Source organism: Artibeus jamaicensis, unplaced genomic scaffold (genome assembly GCF_021234435.1).
Source record: "Artibeus jamaicensis isolate MK-2021 breed Jamaican fruit bat unplaced genomic scaffold, CSHL_Jam_final contig_452, whole genome shotgun sequence".
NCBI lineage: Eukaryota > Metazoa > Chordata > Mammalia > Chiroptera > Phyllostomidae > Artibeus > Artibeus jamaicensis.
This window is the reverse complement of record NW_026521837.1, coordinates 19,238,271-19,264,266: the sequence shown is the minus strand read 5'-3', so window position 1 is coordinate 19,264,266 and position 25,996 is coordinate 19,238,271. Positions and strand designations below refer to the sequence as shown.

The 25,996-nt window shown below is 36.7% G+C and overlaps 1 protein-coding gene across 5 annotated transcripts in view; it reads left to right on the top strand.

Annotated features, from left to right (window-relative positions):
• The window catches only part of SLC9B1 (solute carrier family 9 member B1), a 78,877-nt gene extending 56,566 nt beyond the window's left edge, over positions 1–22,311 (top strand). For all 5 annotated transcript variants that reach the window (XM_053666430.1, XM_053666431.1, XM_037167918.2 and 2 more), the window contains 5 exons: positions 5,386–5,492; positions 16,198–16,347; positions 19,437–19,545; positions 20,110–20,246; positions 22,028–22,311. In XM_053666430.1, the coding sequence (XP_053522405.1) occupies positions 5,386–5,492; positions 16,198–16,347; positions 19,437–19,545; positions 20,110–20,246; positions 22,028–22,210 (686 nt within the window). In that variant the 3' untranslated portion in view covers positions 22,211–22,311. The remainder of the gene's footprint in view (positions 1–5,385; positions 5,493–16,197; positions 16,348–19,436; positions 19,546–20,109; positions 20,247–22,027) is intronic.
• The last annotated feature ends 3,685 nt before the right edge of the window (positions 22,312–25,996 follow it).

The window sequence follows — 25,996 nt, the reverse complement described above, 5'->3', positions numbered from 1 at the left end:
GGTTTTCAAGAGAGAGGAAGGGAGAGGGAGAAAAAGAGAGAAACATGGATGTGAGAGAGAAACATTGATCGGTTGCCTCCTGTAACTGGGGATCCAACCAGCAACCTTTACAACTGAGTCACCCAACCAGGGCAGTTTTTCCCACTTTTGATTAGACTTTTAACCTCACAAGAACTTGTTTTTGTCATTCAAAAGTTCTAAATTTTTTAAGCTTTTATTTATTTATTTTTAGAGAGAGGAAAAAGGAAGGAGAAAGAGAGACAGAGAAACATCCATGTGTGAGAGACACATCAATCAGTTGCCTCTCACACGTGCCCCAACAGGGGACCGGGCCCAGAAACCAGATATGTGCCCTGACATGGGTCGAACCAGTGACCTTTAGGTTTGCATGATGATACCCAGCCCACTGAGCCACACCAGTCAGGGCCAGAAGTTCTAAACTTTTTATCGACAAGTCTGGTGATATTTTCTTCATTACTGGTATTAGGTATTCGTTAAAAAAAATTTGTGCTTCTCTTTCATTGTGCCAGCTACTGTGCCAAACACTGAACAACATATCATTTACCAATTGCTTAGTACTTGTTCTAAGTTTCATAAATGTTTCCACTAATTTAATAGTCACAATAGTGCTACGCTCCTTTTACAGATAAGGAAACTGAGGAAGAGTCCAAAGTCACAAATTCAATAAGTAGGGGAGCCAAGATACAAATCTGGCCCAAACCCACACTTTTAAATACTATTTGATATTGCCTGTCAACACAGCAGACAGAAAAGACAATGCGGCCCATGTACTCACGGAGTTTATATTAAACAAATGTGATCAATTTTACACCGTATAAGATGTTATGGGCACATTCTACAAGAAACCAAACCTAATTTGAGGAACACATAAAAAGTGAAAAACCAAGCAGCCATATGCTAAAAAAAATCCTCTTATTACATGACTATGTATACTGTCATTTCAAATTTTAGGACTGTAAAAGATTTTATAGAGTTGGCCAAAAAAAATTAGTTTTTTTTTTCAGAAGATGGCTCTAGTAGCACTAAGTTGCCTTTACCTTCATTCAAAATAATTTTGTTAGATTGTATTGTGACAGCTGTCATGTCAGAGTGCATTTTTAAAAACATTAAATTTGGTGAATTTTTGCGTAACCATTTTAATACTGAAGATGGGAGAAAATATGCAACATTTTTAGTATATTATGCTTTATTGTTTCAAGAAGAGTAAAAATGCAACTGAAACACACACAAGAAAGATTTGTGTAGTGTATGGAAAGGGTTTTGTGACTGATTGAATGTGTCAAAAGTGCCTTTCAAAGTTTTGTGCTGGAGATTTCATGCTGGACAATGACTGATGGTTGGGTAGAGCCATTGAAGTTGAAAGGGATCAAACTGAGACATTAATTGGGAACAATCAAGTTATACCATGAGGAAGATAGCCAACATACTCAAAATATCCAAAATCATTCAAGTTATTGGTGAAAATGAAAAATGTGTCTTTTATTTTACAAAAAAAATACCATACAGAGTTTTTGGCCAACCCAGTATTTTATACATTAGATCTTCAATGTGCATGTATTTTAGAATATACTAGGTACCAAGATCTAATTTTATATTCCTGGTCAATTGGCCCTTTTATCATTATAGAATGTCCTTTTGTATCTCTGTTTTTAAAGCATATTTTATTGATGTGCTATTACACTTGTCCCATTTTTTCTCCTTTATCCCCTTCTGCCCTACACCCACCCTCCCTTAGTTCATGTCCATGGGTAATGTATATAAGTTCTTTGGCTTCTCCAGTTCCTATACCATTCTTAACCTCCTCCTGTCTATTTTACATCTACCAGTTATGCTTTATTCCCTGTACCTTTTCCCCCATTCTCCCTTCTCTTCACCCCCACTGTTAACCCTCCATGTGATCTCCATTTCTGTGATTCTATTCTTGTTCTAGTTGTTTGCTTAGTTTGTTTTTGTTCTCAGATTCTGTTGTTGATAATTGTGAATTTGTTTTCATTTTACTGTTAATATTTTTTATCTTTTTCTGTTTCTTCAATAAGTCCCTTTAACATTTTATATAATAAGGTTTGAGTGATGATGAATTTCTTTCACTTGACCTTATCTGGGAAGCACTTTATCTGCCCTTCCATTCTAAATGATAGCTTTGCTGGATAGAGTAATTAAGATTGTAGGTCCTTGTTTTTTACGACTTGGAATATTTCTTTACAGCTTCTTCTTGCCTGCAAGGCTTCTTTTGAGAAATCAGCTGGTAGTCTTATGAGAACTCCTTTGTAGTTAATTAACTCTTTTTATTCCTCTTGCTGTTTTTAAGGTTCTCTCCTTGATTTTAATCTTGGGTAATGTAATTATGATGTCCCTTGGTGTGTGTTTCCTTGGTTCGAACTTCTTTGGGACTCTCTGAGCTCCTGAATTTGGATGTCTATTTCCTTTGCTAGATTAGGGAAGTTTTCTTTCATTATTTTTTCAAATAAGCTTTCAATTTCTTACTCTTCCTCTCCTCCTTCTGGCACCCCTGTGATTCTGATGTTGGAACATTTAAAGTTGTCCCAGAGGTTCCCTAGCCTGTTCTCATCTTTTTGGATTCTTGGTGTGTGTTTTTTTTTTCATTCTGTCCCTATTGAATGTTTATTTCTTCCTTTTGTTCCAAATTGTTGTTCTGAGTCCCTTTTTTCTTCCCTTCACTCTTGGTTCTCTGTATGTTTTTTTTATTTCACTTTGTATAGTCTTCACTTCTTTCTTTATTTTGTGTCCATACTCAATAATTTCTGTGAGCATTCTGATTACCAGTATTTTGAACTCTGCATCTGATAGGTTGGCTATCTCCTCATTGCTTAGTTCTTTTTCTGAAGTTTTAATCTGTTTTTTCATTGGGTCATATTTCTGGTGCACCTGTCATGTTATAAGGGGCAGAGCCTTAGTTATTCACCAGTGTGGGGTAACCCACTTTGTTCTGTTGTGGCACTGTATGTGGAGGAGGGGTCAGAGAGGAAACAATGCCACTTGTTTGACTCTTGCCCAGCTTTCAGTCACTTCCCTTGCTTCCTACAAATGGATCGTGCCCTTTGAGATGCTGATTCCCAGGTGAGTGGGCTTGTGTACATTCTAGAATCCTGTGGGCCACTCCAACAGCCTCTCTTGTGAGGCTGGGAGTTCCTCCCACTGCCAACCACCCCCCACCAGATTTCTACAGCCAGAGGTTTTGAGGCTTTTGTTTTCCCGCTCTGAAACCCTGGGTTTTATGGTCTGTCTAACTCCCCAGTTGTTCCTCCCAGCTTATCTGCATGCTAATGTGATGTATCCCAGTATGCCGGCTGCCACCGCATTTGCCCACTCAGCCAGCTGGTGCCTTGTCACGTGTCCTAGCTGCCCCTGCTTTCTGTCTCCACCCCTCCTACAAATCTGAATGAATGTTTCTTTTTTAACTCCTTGGTTGTCAGACTTCTGTACAGTTTGATTTTCTGGCAGTTCTGGTTGTTTTCTGTTTTTAAATTGGTTCTTACCCTTCTTTTGATTGCCTGAGGAGGTGAAACATATCTGCTTTTGCCTCCATTTTGTGGAGGTACCCTTCTGCATCTTTTTTGACAGTATTTGACTTGAAGTCTAGTTTGCCTGATATGACTATGACCACCCTTGCTCCCTTTTGGTTTCCATTTGCATGGAATATCTGTTTCCATCCTTATCATTGCAACAGTCTATTTCAAAATAATAACATCAATCACACAGAGAAACTACTCTTCTACAACTCACCTTCCCCACTTAAGGTTATTAATATATCAAATTTCATCTTTTATATTATCTATTCATTCATTACCTAGGTTATAGTTACTGTTATTTTTATGCTTTTATATTAAATTCTATCATAAAATGAAAAGGATGAACTCACCACCATTCCAGTACACAAGATTTTTCATTCATCTATATATGTACCTTTGCCAGAGGTTTATAGTTTTTATGTGTATGCTTTTGTGCTGCTGTCTAATGTCCTTTTATTTCCACTTGAAGAAGTCCCTTTCCATTTCTTCTTCCTCTCCTCCTCCTCCTCCTCCTCCTCCTCCTCCTTCTTCTTCTTCTTCTTCTTCTTCTTCCTCCTCCTCCTCCTCCTTCTTCCTCCTCCTCTTCTTTTGAAGGCAGGTTTGGGGTTAATGAACTTCCTTAGCTTAGCTTTTGTTTATCTGGGGAAGTCTTAATTTCTCCATCTTTGATGACAGTTTTGTAGAATAGTGTTTTCAGTTAGCAATTCCTTTTTCTTTCAACACTTTGAATATATAATCCTACCCCCTTCTGGCCTATAAATTTTCTGCTGTGAAAATCTTTGATAATCTAATAGGAGCTCCCTTGACATACATAATAAGTTGTTTCCTTTGCTACAAGTTATCAACTGACTTGTAGAGTTTCATAAAGGCTTTTGGACTATATATTGTTGTTAAATTGGTGTCTCTGTGGGGGATTGAAATTCTGAGGCTTTCTATTCCACCATCTTGTTGTTTTCGCCCTCTAGTTCTTTATATATATTTACATGCTCCACTGATCTAAACACACAAAGCATAACTGAACTTTCTGTGACCCAGTATCATTTTTTTAAAATTATTATAATTAAGTACAGACATGGTAGCATAAAATATATTGAAAACTCAATTGACCCTTGAATAGTCCCAAGATTAACACTGGAATAAACCTTTTCTTTATGTCGTTATTGTTAAATTGTTTTTTAATATTTAAGTAATTTTTTCTTTGTCATATAGCACATCAGAGAATAACATTATCAGCCTTGTGCTAGGTGCCAGAAGTGCTTCTTTGTCAATCTCTGGCCATCCTTCTACTTCACCTGATCTCTTAGGTAGGGTGTATAAGGGGAGCTCATTGTAGCTTATTAGGTCTTTGTTTTCTGGCCTATTTATTCAATAAATATTTTCAATAAACTGTATATAATAAATTACTTAAGAGTATATGTGTAATTTATCAAATAGATTTGTGTAACCCTAAGCAGTGTGTCTCAGATAGTTGGGCATATTTTTCCAAAGCAAAAGGTCACTGGTTCAATTCCCAGTCAGGGTACATGCCTGGGTCATGGGTTTGGTCAGGCATATGTTACAGGCAACCAATTGATGTTTCTCTCTCACATTGATGTTTCTCTCCCTCTCTTTCTCCTTCCACTCCCCCCTCTAAAAGCAAGTGAATAAAATCTTTAAAAAAACAAATAGATCTGCTTATGTTTTTATATTTGTTAATATTAATGGTTCATTTTTGTATATTTTTAAAATAAAATACATACTTTTTTTCATGAATCACCAAGCTTTGATTTTCTGATGTGTTGGGTATGTAAACATCCTTCTCTATAAAATGTTTTCTTTATGTGTGTCCTTACAGGTGATATACTTAATAATGTTGCAGCCTCTTTTCGGAATATACTTATTGGTGTGCTGGTAGGAACAATTTTGGGATTTTTTGTTCGCTATGTTCCAAGTGAAGATCAGGTAAATAAAAAATAAATAAACTTTAGAAGTAAAGTATTAGCTATTTCTTTAAAAAAATTGAACTTTTAGAAAATCCATGAAATATAAAATTTGATGTTTACTGTTTTATCCCAAAAGTAGACTCCAATGACTACTCTGTTTAAAACTGAGCATAGTTGTGATTGATATGAGTCAATGCCCTGGCTGAAGTATTTGCTTTCACACCTGGCAAATAAGAAATATTAGAAAAAATTTGATGAAGCACTGTGTAAATTGTATACTTATAAACGTAATGAAGATGTTGAGAGAAAAAAGATGTATAACTTTTATAAAAGGTTATGAACTGACTAAACACACTTAAATGAAAATATGTTTTGTAACCTGTTCTGCTATGAACATATCTTTTTACTATGATGTTGGTGAAGTTGAGCTTCCTACTGCATAATAAATTTACAATGGATACTTTAAAAGAAAAATGTACTTAGCTCAGAATGTACATATTCATTCCACCCCACTCTTCTTTCTTTTTTTTTAATTGTAGTTCAAGTACAGTTGTCTCCTTTTTCAGCCCACCAAAACCCATCCCCACCTCCCACTCTCAAACCTACCCCCTTTGGCTTTGTCCATGTGTCCTTTATACATGTTCCTTGAAGGCCCTTCCCCTATTATCCCTCTCCCCACTCCTCTCTGGTTTCTGTCATTTTGTTCTTAATTTCAATGTCTCTGGTTGTATTTTGCTTGTTTGTTGGTTTTGTTGATTAGGTTCGACTTATAGGTGAGATTGTATGGTATTTGTCTTTTATTATCTGGCTTATTTCACTTAGCATAATGCTCTCCAGTTCCATCCATGCTGTTGCAAAGGGTAGGAGCTCCTTCTTTCTTTCTGCTGCGTAGTATTCCATTGTGTAAATGTACTATAGTTTTCGATCCACTCATTTACTGATGGGCACTTAGGCTGCTTCCAGTACTTGCCATTGTAAATTGTGCTGCTATGAACATTGGGGTGCATAGGTTCTTTTGCATTGGTGTTTCAGGATTCTTAGTATATAATCCAAGCAGTGGTATTGCTGGGTCAAAAGGCAGTTCCATTTTTAATTTTCTGAGGAAACTCCATACTGTCTTCCACTGTGACTGTACCAGTCTGCATTCCCACCAACAGTGCACTAGGGTTCCCTTTTCCATACCACCTTTCTTCACTAAATTACCTTTTGACTTCTGACAATTTTTCTAGTCTCTTTTACCTCACACTTTTCCTTAAACATTTTAGAGGAGATAGACTCCCATTTATCTTTGTATATTTTCTGAGTTAATCTCACTCCCTTTGAGTAAGGTAACACTACTAAACTCAAACCTTACCTGCCCTGAAGAATGTGCCATTAGTCTTGTATTTCTGCAACATCTACCTTGATTTGCCTATAACAATTATTATAGCTGATGAGGTATTCAGAATTTTTTTTTAAAGAATTCATAGTATATGGGACTTCCGGCCAAGATAGAGGTGTAGGTAGACACACTGTGCCTCATCGTACAACCAAAATAAGAACAACAAAAATTTAGAAACAAAAAAACAACCAATACCAACAAAACATTGAACTGTATGGAAGTCTGACAATCAAGGAGTTAAAGTAGACACATTCACCAGACTGGTAGGGGGAGCAAAGTTGGGCGGCTGAGTGGAGAGGACTCACGGCAAAAAAAAAAGCAGTGGCTGGCAGACCCTGGGTCTGCAAGGTAGACCCAGAGAGGCTGCAGATTTTGGACACAGCACACAAGGCAGCTGGTGGACCAGGTGGTCCCACATCCGCACGCAGATTAATCAGACAAAACTGGGGAGTGAGAGGGACCTCACAACCCAGGGTCCCAGCATGGGGAAATAAAGACTCAAAAGACCAATTCAAAATACCTCTGGAAGTTGAGGTGCAGGGAGAGACTTCCAGCCTCACAGAAGAGTTTATTGGACAGACCCACAGGGTCCTAGAACAGACACAAACCCACCCACATAGGAATCAGCACCAGAAAGGCCCAGTTTGCTTGGGGGAAGCAGTGGAAGGGTCTGAAATCTCGCAGAGAGTAGAGAAAGTGCCATTATTCCCTCTCGGACCCATACCCTATATACAGTGTCACAATACAAAGACTGGATTGCCCCACCCTGGTGAACGCCTAAAGCTTCACCCCTCACTACATAACAGGCATGGCAAGACAAAAAAAAATGGCCCAAACGAAAGAACAGATCAAAGCTCCATTAAAAATACAACTAAGCGACAAAGAGGTAGCCAACCTATCAGATGCACAGTTCAAAGCACTGGTGATCCGGATACTCACAGAATTGGTTGATTTTGGTTGCAAATTAGATGGAAAAAACAAAGGCTATGCTAAGTGAAATAATGGAAAATATACAGGGAACCAATAGTGATGGCAAGGAAACTGGGACTCAAATCAATGGAGTGGACCAGAAAAAAAAAACATCCAAACAGAAAAGAATAAAGAATCAAGAATTCAAAATAATGAGGAGAGGCTTAGGAACCTCTAGGACATCTTTAAACATTCTGACATCTGAATTATAGGGGTGCCAGAAGGAGAAGAGGAAGAGCAACCAGTGGAAAGGTTATCTGAAAAAATAATAAAGGAGAACTTCCCCAATCTGGCAAAGGAAATAGACTTCCAGGAAGTCCAGGAAGCTCAGAGAGTCCCAAAGAAGTTGGACCCAAGGAGGAATACACCAAGGCACATCATCATTACATTAGCCAAGATTAAAATGAAGGAGAGAATTCTAGAAGCAGCAAGAGATAAGGGGACAGTCACTTACAAAGGAGTTCCCATCAGACTGTCAGCTGATTTCTCAAAAGAGGCCTTGAAGGCAAGAAGGGGCTGGAAAGAAGTACTTGAAGTCATGAAAGGCAAGGACCTACATCCAAGATTGCTCTATCCAGCAAAGCTTTCATTTAGAATGGAAGGGCAGATAAAGTGCTCCTCAGATAAGGTCAAGTTCAAGGAGTTCATCATCACCAAACCCTTAATATATGAAATATTAAAGGGACTTATTTAAGAAAAAGAAGATAAAAAACATGTACAGTAAAATGACAGCAAACTCACAATTATTAACAACCACGCCTAAAACAAAAACAAAGAAACTAAGCAAACAAGTAGAATAGGAACAGAACCACAGAAATGGAGATCACATGGAGGATTAGCAACAGGGGAGTGGAAGGAAAAGAGAGGAGGGAAAAAGGTCCAGAGAATAAGTAGCATAGATGGTAGGTAGAAAATAGACAGAGGGAGGGTAAGAATAGTATGGGAAATGTAGAAACTAAAGAACTTATATGTATGACACATGGACATGAACTAAAAGGGGACAATGTGGGAGGGTGTGCAGGGTGGAGGGGAGTGAAGGAGGGAAAATGGGACAACTGTAATAGCATAATCAGTAAAATATATTTTTAAAAAAGAAAGAAAATTTAATTTGTATTTGAATTAGAAAAGTAAACAATTCAAAATACTAAAGGGGTTTTAGCCACCTAAAAAGCAAGGGTGCAAAAGTCTTTACCTGTCTGCTTATTGCTATAAGAGTATTACACTTTCTGAAGAAGTTACACCAACTGGCCAAATTTATCTAAATAGTCACAATCTGAACCCTGCAATTTGTCATTTCTTTATAGTTCTGATAAGACCATGGATGCAAGGGTAGGAAAGAGTAGGGAAACATATTTCAAAATTTTACAGGGAATAAAATATTTTTCTAAAAACAACAAAAAAAGAATTTGTAGTATATGTTATATAGAACTACAAGTGATATTGGTCTATTTTTGTTTTTTCTTCACTTACCAAATTATGTTTTATTTTTATTAGACATTTTTAGAGCCATTTCGATTTATAGAAAAATTGAGGTTATTAAAGTTATATTTTGGAAGGGGTTTGTTTCTTTTTCATTAAACTTACTGAAGTGATGCTGACTAATAGGGTCATATAGGTTTTAAGTGTATATTTCTGTGATACATGATCTGTATATTGCATTGTGTGCTCACCACCCAAAGTCAAATCATCTTCCACCACCATATATTAATCCACCTTTATGCATTACTAGCCCCCCCACAAGCCTTCCCTCTTGTAACCACCATATAAGAGGGAAGGGCTCTATAATAGTCTGTGTCTATAAGTTGCAGTTTTATATTCCATATATGAATAAATTCATACAGTTTTTAGCTTTTTCTGACTGACTTTTCATTTAGCATAATATTCTCAAGGATCATCCATGTTGTCAAAAATGACAGTATTGCATCTTTTCTTATGGCTCAGTAGCATTCTGTAGTATATACATACCCCATCTTCTTTGTCCAGTCTTCTATCACAGGACGTGTAGGTTGTGTCCATGTCTTGGCCACCATGAATAATGCTGCAATGAGCATAGGAGTGCATATATCTTTCTGAATAATTTTTTTCAGTTTTTCAGGTAGAAATGCAAAAGAGGGATTGCTGGGTCATACTCTACTCTTAATTTTTTGAGGAAACACCGTCATGTTGTCCACAGTGGCTGTCCCAGTCTACATTCCCACCAGCAGTGAATGAGGGGTCCTTTATTCCCACATCATCTCCAACACTTGTTATTGTCTGTCTTGTTGATAATAGTCATTCTAATAGGTGTGAGCTGGTATCTCATTGTAGTTTTCATTTGTATTTACTTAATAGCTAGTAAAGTTAAATATCTTTTCATATATCTGCTGGACATGTGTATATTTTCTTGGGAGAAGTGTCTGTTCTGGTCTTCAGCCCATTTTTTTAATTGGATTGTTTATTTGTTTGGTTTTGAATTGTATGTGTTCTTTATATGTTTTGGATATTGGCCCTTTATTTGCAAATATCATCTCCCATTTGGTTGGTTACTTTTTGTTCTGTTGGTGGTTTCTTTTGCTGTGAAGAAACTTTTAAATTTGATACAGACCCATTCATTTATTTCTGAATTCCATTTATTTATTTTTAGAGAGGAGAAGGGAAAGAGAAAGAAAGGAAGAAAACATCAATGTCTGATAGATAAATGGATCGATCAATTGGTTCCTGCATGCCCCCAACTGGGTGCCTGGCCCACAACCCTGACTGGGAACTGAACTCACAACCTTCAATTCTCCGGCCAGCACTCAATCCACTGAGCCACACCAGCCAGGGCCCACTCATTTATTTTTACCTTTATTTCTTTTGCCTTTGGGTGCAAATTCATGAAACATTCTCTACAACCAAGGTCCATAAGTTTAGTACCTATGTTCTCTTTTGTGTAATTTATTGTTTAACATCTTATATTTAGGTCTCTCATCCATTTTCAAATTGTAATCTAGTTTCATTGTTTTGCATGTGACTTTCCAACTTTCCCAGCATCATTTATTGAAGGGACTTCCTTTTCTCCATTGTGTGTTATTGGCTCCTTTGTCAAAAATTATTTGCCCATTGACATATGGTTTTATTTCTGGGCTCTCAATCCTGTTCCACTGGTCAGTTTGTGCATTTTTCTGCCAGTTTCATGCTGATTTGATTTTTGTAACTCTGTAGTATAATTTGAAAGCAGGTCATATGATGCCTCTGGCTTTATTGTTTTTTCTCAGGATTATTTGTCTGTTTGAGGTCTTTTGTGGTTCCATACAAATCTGATGATTTTTTTGTTCTACTTCTTTAAAAAATGACATTGGGATTTTGATTGGGGTTGTATTAAATCTGTGTATTGCTTTGGGTAATATGGCCATTTTAACTCTATTGATTCTACCAATCTATAAATGCAGAATATCTTTCCATTTCATGCTATCTTTTTCAATCTCTTTTAATAACAATTTGTAGTTCAGTATATAGGTTTTTCACATCCTTTGTTAAGTTTTTTTCTAGGTGTTTTTTCCTTTGGTTGCAACTGCAAAAGGAATTTCGTTTTCTGAAGTTTCGTTATTAGTATATAGGAAAACAGTGGATTTTTGTACATTGATTCTGTGTCCTGCAACTTTATTATATTTGTTTATTGTTTCTAATGGGTTTTTTTGGTGAAATCTTAAGTGTTTTCTATGTACAAAATGGATTTGTGTTATCTGCAAAAAGTGACACTTTTACTTCTTCCTTCCCAATTTGGATGGCTTTTATGTCTTTCTGTTGCCAGATTTCTCAGGCTAGGACTTCCAGAACTGTGTTGAATAAGAGGGTGAGAGTATGCATCCTTGTCTTGTTTCTGATTTTTGATAAAAAGCTTTCAGTTTTTCACTGTTGAGTATAATATTAACTGAGGGTTTGCTATATATGGTGTTTTTTATGTTGAGGTACTTTCCTTCTATACCCATTCTATTGAGTGTTTTAATCATAAATGGATTTTGTATCCTATCAAGTGCCTATTTTTGCATCTATTAATAACATCGTATAAATATTATTCTTTGTTTTGTTAATGTGGTGTATTACACTGATAAATTTGCATGTGTTGAATCATCCTTGGACCCCTGAAATGAATCCCATTTGATTGTGATATTATTTTTTTAACATATTGTTGTATTCGATTTGCTAGTATTTTGTTTAGGATTTTTGCATCTATATTCATCAGAGATATTGGCCTGTAGTTTTCTTTGTGTTATCCCTGCCAGGTTTTGGTATCAGGGTTATATTGGCCTCATAAAATTAGATATTTCCTCTCTTCAGTTTCTAGTGAGAGCTTGGAAGGAATAGGTATCAAGTTTTCACTGAACATTTGGTGGAATTCATGAGAGAAGCCATCTGGTCCTGAACTTTTATTTTGGGGGAGGTTTTTAATGGTTGTTTCCATTTCTTCACTGTTTATTGATCTATTTATATTTTCCAATTCCTCACGACACATTCTAAAAATGTTGTATTTCTAGGGACTTGCTCATTTCTTCTAGGTCATTGCATTTGGTACCATACAATTTCATGGTATTCTAGTATAATCCTTTTATAACTGTGATGTCTTCACTTATCCTCTTTCATTTGTGATTTTTATATGAGTCTTTTTCTCTTTTTTTCTTTAGTGAGCCTAGCCAGGGGTGTGTCAATTTTATTATCTTTTCAAATAATCAGCTTCTTGTTGTATTAATTTTTTGTATAATCTCTTGTTCTCTATTTCATTCAATTCTGCTTTAATTTTTGTTATTTTCTCTCTTCTGTTGACTCTGGGTTGCTTTTGATCTTCCTTTTCTACTTCCTTAAGATGCAACGTTAGGTTGTTTACTTGGGATTTCTCTTGTTTCTTGAAATAAGCCTGTAAAAATATAAACTTTCTTATTACTGCTTTCGCTGTATCCCAGAAGTTCTGATATGTTGTATTATCTCTATATATATTTGGTGTCACCTTTTATTTCTGTTTTGAACCAGTTTTGTTTTAGTTATATGTTGTTTGGTCTGTATTTATTTGTGGGTTTCTTCACATCCTTTATGCAGTTAATTTCTAATTTCAAACATTGTGGTCAAAGAATTTGTTGATGTTAGTTTTGTGACCCAACATATGTTCTATCCTTGAGGTGTTCCATGTGCACTGGAGGAGAATGTATTATGTGATATTCTGGGGTGAATGGCTCTATAGATGTCAATTATTTTCATTTGCCCTACTTATCATTTAAAGCCGATATTTATTTATTGATTTTTCTTCTGTTTGGATGATCTACCTAGAGCTGTGAATGAACTACTAAGGTCACCAACTATGATTGTGTTTTTGTCTGTTTCTCTTTAGTTCTGATAGTAGTTGCCTTATGTATTTCAGTTATCTGATTGAGTGTGTGTGTTGTATACATGTACATACATACATGTATATATATATATATATATATATATATTTAATCCTCACCTGAGGATATGTTTATTGATTTTAGGGGGAGAGAGAGAAAGAGAAACATCAGTGTGAGATAGAAACATGGATTGGTTGCCTCCCATATGTACACCAACTGGGGACCAAACCCACAACCTAGGCATGTGCCGCGACTGGAAATCAAACCCACAACCTTTTCGGTGCATGGGACAATGCTCCAACCAACTGAAGCACCCAGCCAGGGCAGACAGCATGTATATTAAGAAGCCTTATGTCTTCTTGATATGATGTCCCTTTTATCATTATAAAATGTCCATCTTTTTTACTTATTACCACTGTTATCTTAAAATCTGTTTTGTCAGATGTAAGTATGATTACAACTTCTTTTCTGTGGATGCTATATGCTTGGAGAATCATTTTTCATCCTTTCACTGTGAGTCTAACTTTTTCACTTTATGTCTCCTGAAGGCAGCAGATGGTTGACTTGTGTTTTTTTATTCAGTCTGCTACTTGGTGCCTCTTTATTGGTGAATTCAGTCCATTTACATTTAGGCTGATTACTTATGTGTGAGGATTTCCTATAGCCATTGTATCTTTTGTTTCCTGGTAGCTCTGTGCATCCATTGTTTTTTTTTTTCCTTTGTGATTCATTCTGTTATCTTTGTTTGGTGCTATTCCACACTTCTTTTCTCTGTTTCCTCTTTTTTTAAGTATGCATCTCTGTTTTGGAGGAGGTCTTTCATGTGATTAACATTAGATTTATGAAAAAAATTTATATATATATACAGTAGTCCTTTTCCTTTTAAATGCATCTGATCTCCATCCTCCTTTGTAAATTAAGACTTTTGCTCCCCCTTTTTATGATTTTGTTATCACAGATTATTCCTGTTTATGCTATATGTTTGTTGGTGATCTTATTCATAGTTTTATGACCTTTGTTTTTTGTTTCAGGAAGAAAAACCTCCTTGAGTATTTCCTGCAATAAATGTCATCTAGTGTTAAATTCCCTCAGCTTCTGGTCTGGAAACAGCTTTATTTCTCCTTCATATTTAAAAAATAACTTTTCTGGATATATATTTCTTGGGTAATTTCTTTCAGTAGTTTGAATATTTGGTTCCACTCTCTTCTGGCTTATAGAGTTTCTGCTGAGAAGTCCTATGATAACATGATGGGCTTTCCTTTATAGATTACTTTCTTCTTTTCCCATGTTGCCTTGCAAATTGTTTCTTTGTCATTAATATTTGACAGCTTTAATACAATATGCCTTAGAGAAGACCTCTTTGTGTTGAGGTAACTAGTTCTGTTTGCTTCTTGGATTCAAGGGCTGGTTCTTTCCATGGGTTTGGGAAGTTCTCATCAACTATTTGTATGAATAGGCTCTCCAGTCCCTTATTTCTCTCTCTTCTTCTGGTGTGCCTATTATTTTCATATTGCTCTATTTGATGGAATCGGATAGTTTTTATAGAGTTATCTCATTTTTTTAATGCTCAAGTCTCTCCTTCACTCTGCATTATTTCTAGACTTCTATCTTTGATATCAATAATCTATTTCTCTATCTGGTTGGCTCTATTCCCTATGCTCACTAATTCATTCTTGATCTCTTTTAAGAGTTCTACATGTCCAAAATTTCTGTTTGCTTCCTTTGTAAAGTGTCAGTCTCTTCAGTAAATACTCTTTTTTTTTCAATACTCTCTGAGTACACTAAATTGTCTGTCTGTATTTTCTCACATCTCATTGAGTATTTTCAGAACAGCAATCTTGAATTTTCTGTCATTTATGTCACATATTTTCATGTCTCTAAGTTTTTTTTTCTGGAGATTTTTTAATTTACTTTTCTAGCTGCCTTTCTACCTTGGTTATTCATAGCATTTGATGGATTCCTTCTCTGTCTAGGCATCTAGCACTCCTCAAGTAGGCTGATAAGAAATCTTCATATTCTTTTCCAATAGGTGGTGCTGAGTCATAAGTTTTTAGCTCTGTGAAATCCCAGTGCTGTCCTCCACAGCCAGACACTACCATCAGTGTCGCTGTGATGTTTAGGGGTAGGGTGGTGGAGGCACTGGGGGAAACAGTCAGCTTCTTTGTTTTGCCCTCCTGGTAATGGCAATGTCAGATCTCATGGGGTCCCCCCATGCACCAATCCAGGGACCGGTCACAGAATGCACCATTTGCTTGGGGAAAAAGACAGTTCTGTAGTACCAGTTGTCAGGTTTGCAGAAAATGTGCTCTGAAACCCAACACCAAGGGTGAAGGGAGGCAACCTGTGGGAGGCTATGAGGCAGGAGGTCTCCATGGCTTTGCTTCCCTGTCTGGAATGTTGCCACACCCCCTTGCTGTGTTCTTGCCCAGGTCTCTGTGTGCAGCTGCAGCTGGTACTACCCATTCCTGCAGGCCTGCCCACTGAATCTCTTTGCTCATCCCAGCTGAGTGAAGAGCTGGCCACAACCAGATTCTTCCCCTCTCCAGGATGGGTTCCACAGTGAGATACCCACCCCCTCACCCCCACTGCAGAACTATGTTCAGAGCTGTCTCAGCCCTTTTCCCTTATCACATCCCCTATTTGTTCCCACCTGCCCATCTTAGATGTCTCAATGCACCAATCTCTCAGGCATGTTTGTGGGTCAAACAGGGAATCTTTTGTTGAATTATAGCTGTTCAAACTTCAAGGAGAGAGATCAAAGGAATCTCTCACAATACTGTTCCTCTGACAAGTTAAAATATTTTAACCACTTTACTGATGTTAGTATCAGAGATGTGGCAGATAATCTTAATAATTACAAATTTCATCACTTGTTACAAAGTCCACTAAAATATTTAGTTAGGAAGAAAGCCAAATTTTTAGACATTATCTCAAATAACCTATAGAGACATGGTATCAAAGGCTAATAATAAATAATAAACCATGTAAATATTGTAATATAGATTCAATATAAATTCATTTTGTCAAAATTTATCTAGACTAATCTTCCACTGAAGAGAGCAGCCCTCATCCTGAGTATGTGTATCACTGCTGTCCTGGGCAGCACCCACCTCGGCATACACGGAGCCGGAGGGCTCTGCACACTGATGTTGACGGTCATTGGAGGAATGAAGTGGTCCAACGGAAAGGTAAATAGTTTTAACACACCACTTTTAATAATAGAATCACTGCATTTTTTTATATTGAAATGGACAATTAGGAAATCTCATTCTAGTTGGAAGATACTCTAGAAGTTCGTATCTTTGAGGAGGTGTACAAAAATAGGAAATCTCATTCTAGTTGGAAGATACTCTAGAAGTTCGTATCTTTGAGGAGGTGTACAAAAAAATAGCGAATAAAGCATTCAGGACATGAACCTGCACATGCACAGAAGCACAATCAGGAGCTCAGGTATCACATCAGGCCTAATTCTCCCCAAGTTTTATGAAATATGATTATATTATTTTATCGATTTAATTATTTTCTTAATTGAATTTTAGTTATACAATTAATACATGAAAACATGCTCTTAAAAGATTAAACAATACAGGGGGCCTACATGTAGACCCAGTTGTAAAAGTCTCCTTTTCCCCACTACTCCCGAATATCTAATGCCCCTTCCCAGAATTAATCATTCCCTCTAAGCAGTCCCCTACTTGTAGACATTTAGATCACTTTTATTGTTCGTTATTACTAACAGTGCTGGTCCCGTTCATGTGTTTTTTTGCAAATGTATAGCTCTTCTGATGGAATATATCCCTAGAAATAGAATTGCTGAATTTAGAAATGTTATGTTTCTATTTCATAATTTGGGTACTGCCAAATTATCCATTCAAAAGTTTTTATTTATTTATACTATTTACTAACAACAGTGTAGGAGATTCCCTAATACTTTGCCCCCTCAGTGAGTAAAAACTATATACCATTGTTTATGAAATATTACTCAGCCATAAAAAAAAACCCAAATCTTGCCATTTGCAACAACATGGATGTAGGTAGAGGATACTTAGCTAAGTGAAATCAGTCATACAGGGAGAGACAAATACTGTATTCTTTTACTTATACGTGTAATATAAAAACAAAACAGCCTGAGCAGTGAGGCTTGGTTGGTTGGGTATCATCTTGCAAAGGGAAAAGCTGTGGGTTCATTCCCAGTCAGGGTGTACGCCTGGGTCACGGGTTCTGTCCCCAGTCAGGGTGCATATGAGAGGCGACCAGTGGGTGTCTCTCACACAAATGTTCCTCTCCCTCTCTTTCACCTTCCCTTCCTCGCTCTCTAAAAATAAATAAATAAAACCTTTTAAAAATAAAAATAGACAACAAAACAAACAAGGTAAAACAAAAGCAGATTCATAGATACAGAGAACAAACTGATGGTTGCCAGAGGGGAGGAGCATAAGGGAAGGGGTGGAAAAGGTGCAAGACAGTAAAAGGTACAAACATCCATCTATAACATAAGTAAGTCACAGTGACGTAAAGTGTAGCACACAGAATATAGTCCATGGTACTGTAATAATTTTGTTGATGATGTCTTTTGTCCAGAAGTAAAATTTCCTAGTGTAGCACACGGAATATAGTCCATGGTACTGTAATAATTTTGTTGATGATGTCTCTTGTCCAGAAGTAAAATTTTCTAGAGTCAAACCAGTCCGTTTTTCCTTTTTTCACTTTGGATTTAGTATCTTATTTAAGAAAGATTTTTTTACTCAAGACTATAAGATTATAAACATTGTAATATCTTCTACATTGTCATCTAAAACTTTAGTAGTTTTTGTTTTGTTTTTGCATTTAGCTCTTTAATCCATCTGGAATTTATTTCTGTGAATGCTCTGTCTGAGATAAGGTTGTGTATGTGTGTGTTTATATATGTATTCATGCATATATATATATACACACATATATATGTATACACGTATAAACATATACAAATTAGTCAATTTGGGCAAATCTTTTATTGACTTACCATTAATTATTCAGTGACCTTTAAGTGCCCCTTTTAACATGACCTACACCCTCACATATATCTAAGGTCATTTCTGGAATCTAATCTTACTTATCCTTTCCTATAGGTATTCTACTTTAAGTCTATCTTAAACCATAACTCATAGTTTTACATAAATTTTCTCTCATTTATTTTAAAGGTATTTCTTGGCTTTCCTATACCCATATTCTTTCTTAGATAAATTTTAGAATTAGCTTGAGCTGTTCCCTACCCAAAACTATACTGGCTTTTTGTTAGTATTCCAATAAAGTCAGAATTAAAAATGGAACTAAATGGTTATTAAATTATAATTACATAAATAAAATTAAAACTACTAGAATTCTCTTTTATATGATAAAAAAGTCAGACAGCAAAAGATTAGACTTTAAGGATTGAAAATAACAAATAAGATACTGTGCTATAACAAGGAAAACAATACTGGTTTTTCTTTGTTCTTCCCTCTTTTAAACTTCACTTTTATAAATGGCAATCAGAAAATCCGGACATAAAAGGAATAGTTATAAAGGTAATTTATGCCCCAAACAAAGGATATCAAAGTCTTATGTACCTTCCATTTAAATAGATAAACCCACATTAAGCTAAAACCTCTTCATCCAAGTTTCTGGAGAAGAGCCGGAGCACTGGTCTGTCTACAGGGGCTTTGCTGTTGTAACCACATCACTGGGAAGTGGTACTGGGAGACATTTGTTTCCAGAAGGGGAATCTGGGCAGGCAACCTAATAAGAATCTGTATGTTTTGGTTTGGTTTTAAGGAAAAAAATAACTTTGAAGTTTTCAAAATGGGTTATTGCAAAACAGCCTAACAGATTAGCAATTGTTCTCCCAGTGGTTGAAAACTACAATTGTTCTCCCAGTGGTTCACTTTCATAGGACTGGGTTCCGAAGTGATTGTTAGTGGGGCGTTTGCCTGATCTTGAGTATGTTCTCATCGGGCAATGCTGCAGTTCTGCCTTTGTTCTGCTTCCTTAGCCATCAGAACATGTCTCCAAAGGCCTTATTTCATGGAAAAATTACCAAACATTTTTATTTTACAGCTTTGTGGATTTCTTTTCATCAAATTCCACCTAAGTGTTTGAGTAAAAGAATTAAGCAACTTTTCATTTTTATTGTTTTACCATTTCTCCTACAAATAAAATATCCGAATTTTATGCATTAAAATAGACTTTAAATTTCTGGAACGCAGTTACTTTTATGTGCCATAATGACTAAAAGTGTATTTATTACTCCTTTCAACAGATTAGCGTCCAAAAAATCATTACAACTGCCTGGGATGTTTTTCAACCCCTTCTTTTTGGTTTGGTTGGATTGGAGGTATCTGTTGCATCTCTTAAATCAAATGCTATTGGTAAGAATAATTACAGGCATGAAAAATGTAATAGTTGGAAATATTTAAGGAAATTATGAATAAATTTTATTTTTATTTACAGTATGTCTTTGAATGCCACAAGCACCGTCTCCAGACACTCGCACTGAGACATTAACATACATTTGCTCTTCTTGCTCCTGTGTGTGCTCTTGGTTACCAGAGACAGACCATTATCTCCCCTCGCTGAGGGACCTGAGGACGTGGAGATTGGCATTCTTTTCTGAGGAGAAATATTAGCTAGTATGGGCACCCTTTGAGTGCTTTTATTTATAGTGAAAGTTCAAAGTCTGTGAGCTGAGAATTAAATATCATTTATTATATATTTTTTGTGGTACATCCATCATCAGATAATCTCTTGCACTTTACATCAAGGTCTCAATCATTTTGCATTTTTATGATTGTTATTTTTACTTAGAAAATAAAGGCAGAAAGAGGCAATTACCTCAAAAATGTTTTCAACACTCACAAATCACATCTCCAGACACGAAGAGCCACTTCTCCCTGAGGACCGCGTCACTCACATTTGCTTCTGTCTGCTTGTAGGCATTTGTGTCGCCACCATGAGTTTGGCGTTATTGGTTCGAATTTCTTTTACATTTGTATTGATGTCTTTCGCTGGTTTTAATCTTAAGGAGAAAATATTTATTGCTCTATCATGGATGCCCAAAGCAACAGTCCAGGTAAGAACATATTAAGTAATTCTAATAATTTTACTGTTGATTTTTAAAAATTCTAAATGACAAATGTTTGCCCAATTACAAAATATGGGTTATTAGCCATACTTGTAAGATGCTTGATCACAACTACTCATTAAGATTTATATAATCTAACTGTACTTGAAAAATAACTAAATAAAATTAAAATTAAAAAAAAAAGATTTATATAATCTTTTAAAACCTCAGTTTTAAAATCAATTCTTCTGAAATTCAAAAGTATAATTTTTACGATAAGTACTTTCTTAACTTACGAAAACATTTTTCTGTTTTCCCAAAATATAAAATAAGAACATCTGTGAAAATTGGAATCCTTGTATTTTGCTAAATATTATAGAGCTGAATATTTTTATTTTAAAGTAGAGACACATTGATTCACTTTAAAATATATCTTTTCTAACCCTTTCCCCTACTCCACCACAGATGAATGCACATATATTATTATTAATTACACACTTATTTTGTATGACTATTAGATGTATGACTAATACATCTAATAGTATGACTACTGACTGACCATTCCCATTACATCACAGGAAGAGGATAGGAACCATCTCTGTGGTCTTTTTCCCATCGTTTTTCCCTAGCATTTAGCACAGTCCCCAGGAAGCAAGAAGTACACAATAAACAACCATTGCATGCTTACAAGAACGAATGTGTGAAGGACGTAATTTTGTCCTCTCATTCAATGACCTTCCCTCCTACAAAAAAAGGTATTATTACTTATTGGCAGGCTCTTTCACCTGGCAGCATAATGTCTTGATTCCCTGGGATTCTTTTCTCCATTGTTATTCCAAAACAAAAGCTTCTGAGCTCCCATACAACAAAATTCTCTGTGTGTGTGGTTAGAGAGCAGGCCTCTGGGGCTGGACTAGTTGTTTTGAGTACCATGTTAACTTGCCTATAACCTTAGGTAAGTTAGTATATAATCTCAGTGTTCAGTTTGTAGATTCCAAACTCCATGTCAGTTTTACTGTATCACACTGTCTCCCAAGTTGGAAGAACAAGAAGATGATTATCCAAATCCTAGTGAACCATAAGAAACTTGTAAGAAACTTACGTGTTTTTGCACTGTCTTGTTACAGCCAAGACCCAAGTGGTTGGTAACAGCAAATAAGCAACATGCTGCTTCAATAAAAGTTTGAGGTTCTGGGAGTAATGCAAGCACTCAAACATATATATACATTTAAATGGTGGAAAGCTGAGATGACAAAAATGCAAAGTCGGCCCCCAAATGTCTGCACACTGATATGTCACTATTTCACTCTTCCTCCAGATATATTTGCTAGGAAGAATAGAGAATTAGTGAATAATTCATGAAAACCCTTTGGCACTTTAACTCATGCCTCTTTCCTAACAGGCTAGTACAGTTATTTTCAACCTTTTTCATCTTATGGCCCACATACACTAATTACTGAAATTCTGTGGCACACCAAATATATGCATATATTATATATTTTGTGGATCTGACAAAAAATAGTTGTAATTTTGATTCATTCATTCACAATACCAGACTGCTATTGTGTTGTCTGTTGTCATTTTTAAATTTGACAATCTAAGGGAAAATAGGTCAGTGCCCCTGACTAAATATAGTCAGGTATTGCATGTTTTAAAAATTCTTGCAGCACCACCTATTGAAAATGGCTCGTTAGTACTAGGGTTTGTTTATTGCTTTTATTAAGTGTTAACTTTGTGTAACATTTGTCACTATGTTTCACCTTCCCTCACCCACCCCCACCCAAATGCAGGCTGTATTAGGTCCTCTGGCGCTAGAAACTGCGAGGACCAGCGCACCCTACCTGGCGGCGTACTCCAAGGATGTGATGACGATAGCGTTCTTAGCCATCTTAATCACAGCTCCAAACGGAGCGCTAATTATTGACATCCTGGGGCCCAGATTACTGAAACGCCAAGTGACCCAAACACAATAAAACTGGAATTAACAAGATCAGGACGTCCTTAAAAGTTCATTTGTCATCACCTGCCTGTTTTTTTGAAAATGAATTATCTTACATGGGAGAAAAAAGGTACAAATATGTGAAGAATACATAGAACCAAGGACTTAATAAATATGTGATTTGACTACAGAACTTTTCTATGATTTTTTTATTGCAAAACTAATTTAGTAAAACAATATAAAATAGAATGTACTCTTAGCATTTGCACATTTCAAGAACAAAAATTCATCTGTAAATACCCTAGGAAAGTTTAAAGTAATCCATCAGGCTATATGGCTGTCCCGATGCAAACTAAGTACTTTTCTCAGTTGCTTTTGGCTCAGCTCACCCTCTGAAGTTCAGAGGCCCCCTCACTGACCACATCATCATTTCCTGTCCCCTCACCAACAGGTCCCCAACAGTTCTGACCTGTATCAGCTCATCAAGCTCTCAAGTTTTCTTTTTCTTTCACTGACAACATATTACTTAAAAGTCTGTTGGCAACAATTAATATAATACGCTCCTATAAAGTGGTCTTCAGATGTGCACTGTCCTCAAGAGGGAGTGTAACTCGGGCTACATAGTTCCTTTTGTCTGAGGGCAATTACTGCAGAGGAACTTGGCTGCAAACAAACCAGCAGAGATGGTTGAAGCTGGTGAGGGAATGTCTCAGTCATACAGTACATATACTACAGAGTACACTACTGTCCACTCCTCGTGCCATTTGGATCTATTGCTCCATATAATTTCAATGCATCTAGGAAAAGCTCCTCCAGAATTCTGGTTGGCTTTGTCGGTGAAATGAAATGCACCCCTTAGCTTGGCAGCTGGTCTTGCACCCTCAACTGATCATCTTCTTTCTCTACTACCCACGTGCTGTCTGTTCTACATTCCTGTCACCCTCAGCTCCATTCCACATCCACTGAATGCGGGATGCCATGCTCAGCCATGGCTACTACACTTGTCTACTTTAAATGAAGCCATCAACACTAAACAAGAGGTTACCGAGATCCCCCAGTGGATCACCTGGGTGCTTAACACACACCTCTCCGCGTCTGTTTTGTATTGGAATTGAATTGCAACCACTTTTTTTAACTGTCTTTATGATTTACCTTGTAAATGAAAATTTTACTGTCATTTGATTTGGATTTACTTACTTGGGGGATATGTTTTTAGATATCTATAATTTTGAGAATGCATGCGTCTTCTTAGTGAATTTTTATTCTTACTATTATGCACTATAAGGGGGTAAGTTGGAACATTTCAGGGCTGAGCTAGGAAAAATATATGGCCACGAGGTGGCACTAGCACACAAGCTTTATTTGGGTAATAGGTCGAGTCTGCACGCTGGGGAAGGCCCTAACTGCAGGAGACCCTCCAAAAGCATAAAGCCTTGGGGGCCAGCATCCAGAAGGGGAAGAGGGCAAGGAAACTCCTGCAGTAGAGAGGGGTTTTGTGTTGAGGGGGCTTACGTATGATGCCATGCCACAGCATGGCGGAGCGTCTCCAGGTCAGAGAATTCCAAAGGGCAGCAGCAGCTCAGGATCTTTATAGCCCAAGGTTCATTCTATCTGTGGCAAGCAGATCTCAGACACAGTTTTCACATGTTATGTAAAGCAGGCGAGCTCTAAATGGCTAAAAAATCTGCTTGTTCAGGCTATGTCTAAAACAACTGGGTGTGTAAAATTTTGGTTTGGTGCCAGCGGAATTTGAGCTAATAGAGGTCTCAGTCTCCTGTGAATGAACAACTTGGGGGCCCAGTATAGCAAAGGCCGACTTTGCCTTATAATCATCACATGCAGTGACTTTCTTCATTCATTTTTGCTCACCATTGTTAATTATTTATACTCATTTTTTAAGCCTCTTTTTTACTAGGATTAGTTTGGTAAAGTTTCGGTTTATTGTAGTCTGCTCTGTTACTACCTATTTATTATAAAACTGCTCTAATAGAAACTTTACTTCGTTCTTTGCTCCCATTTAACTAAAATTGTTCACAGTACAATCATCAATAACCTTCACCTTATCAAATCCAATCAATTTTTTAAATTTTTGTATTGTGTATACATATGTTTAATTTATATAGTTTCCAAATGAGACAACATACATGGAATTTTGTATCTTGCTTTCCTTTTAGTTTGCTCTCTTTCTCCTTTCTCCTCTCTTCTTTTACCCAAATTCCCATCTCTACCCTCCCCAGACAAATAAGGTCATCTTCCTTAAAGTAGATTATCTTCATTTTTAACCATGCTCCTACAGTTGTATGCAAACATATATACAGACACACACATAATGACCCCAAAACAAAAGTGTATAAATGAAGAGAGACACCAAAAAAGGGGGATTTATTTATAAAATATTGTGTATTTACACTTACATGCTCAAACTTCGTTCACTTTCAAAATACTCTCCATTTGATGCAATACACCTATCAAGACTTTTTTTCCACTACTCAGAACAGTTTTTGAACTCATCAATTTTGATACCTTATGGTGCTTCTGCCATTTTTTGTTTCACTTCTTCAATATCAGCAAATTTTTCATCCAGGGAAATAAAAAAAGTCACTCAGGGAAAGATCAGGTGAATAGGAAGGGTGGAGCATGAAGGTGTTGCCATTTGGAGTCAAAAACTGCTGAACACTCAGGGAGGTTTGGGTAGGTGCAATTGTAAATCACCCCATCACAAAATGGGCAAATGTGTTGAAAATGTCTGCCAAAAAAATTTACTGAAGCCGGATGCAGCCTTTCACTACAACGCCAGCTGGCGCACTGATACAGATGGGTTCCTAGAACACTCAGCTAGTGGGGGAAGCCTGTATTACAAGGGGCCCACCCTCCATAAGATAATCCTTCTTGTGGGGGGGTCCCCCTCTTATGTACACACATACACACAGTGATGGGATTCAACATGCAGTAGTCATCTTGTTTTTTTCACTACTGCATAGCAATATTGAGCCAACTAAAATGGCTCTAATTTGTATTTTTCACTAAGATCAGTGTCATAATTTTAAAAATATACATTATGAATATATACACATTCATATATTCGTATATTCATATATACATATATATGAATATGACACAGAATATCTTTTCTTCCAAGTGTTACCGAATGGATTTCTAAAGGGACTGTAATGGTTCATATTTCTCATCATTGGGGATGAAAAAAGGGGTCTGTAATAAATACTACCAAAAGTAACTTCACAGGATAATCTGACCATGAAGCCCTAACTAGGCAGGTCATGGTGGGCAGTCTCACCCCAGGCTGATAAATGGTTTCTCTCCACTTTAAACAAGCCCTGCCCATTGTTTCAGTGCTTCAGGTTACACCTTTGAAACGCCTCTTTTTCTAGACCCCTCTGAAACTTAACTTTCTGAAGAGTGCGCATAATCTTGTTAACAACTATCTGGTAATCCAGTCCTTGGCTTGTTTTCTCCTCAATTGTGTTACCTTTCCGACATTCCCTCTTAATCCCGAAGACATAAAAGAAACTGCAAAACTGTCATTTTCCAGAGCTTTTAAGATCTTGCTTCCCAGCATCTTTGTCAATGTGGTTCAGATAAACTCAGAAATTCTCTATAGGTTTGAACATTTCTTCTACCCACACTATCCATTTTTATGTACTTATTGTTTATTGGGAACTGTTCCCCATGGCTAAAGCCAAGTGAGCAACCTCCAGACTGCAAGCCACTAAGGAGACAAAGCTTGTCTCTGGCAGCAGCGCTGCTTCTGCTTCATCCATCTCTGCCCCCAGTGCTTCCTGGGTTAGTCAGAGATGGGTAA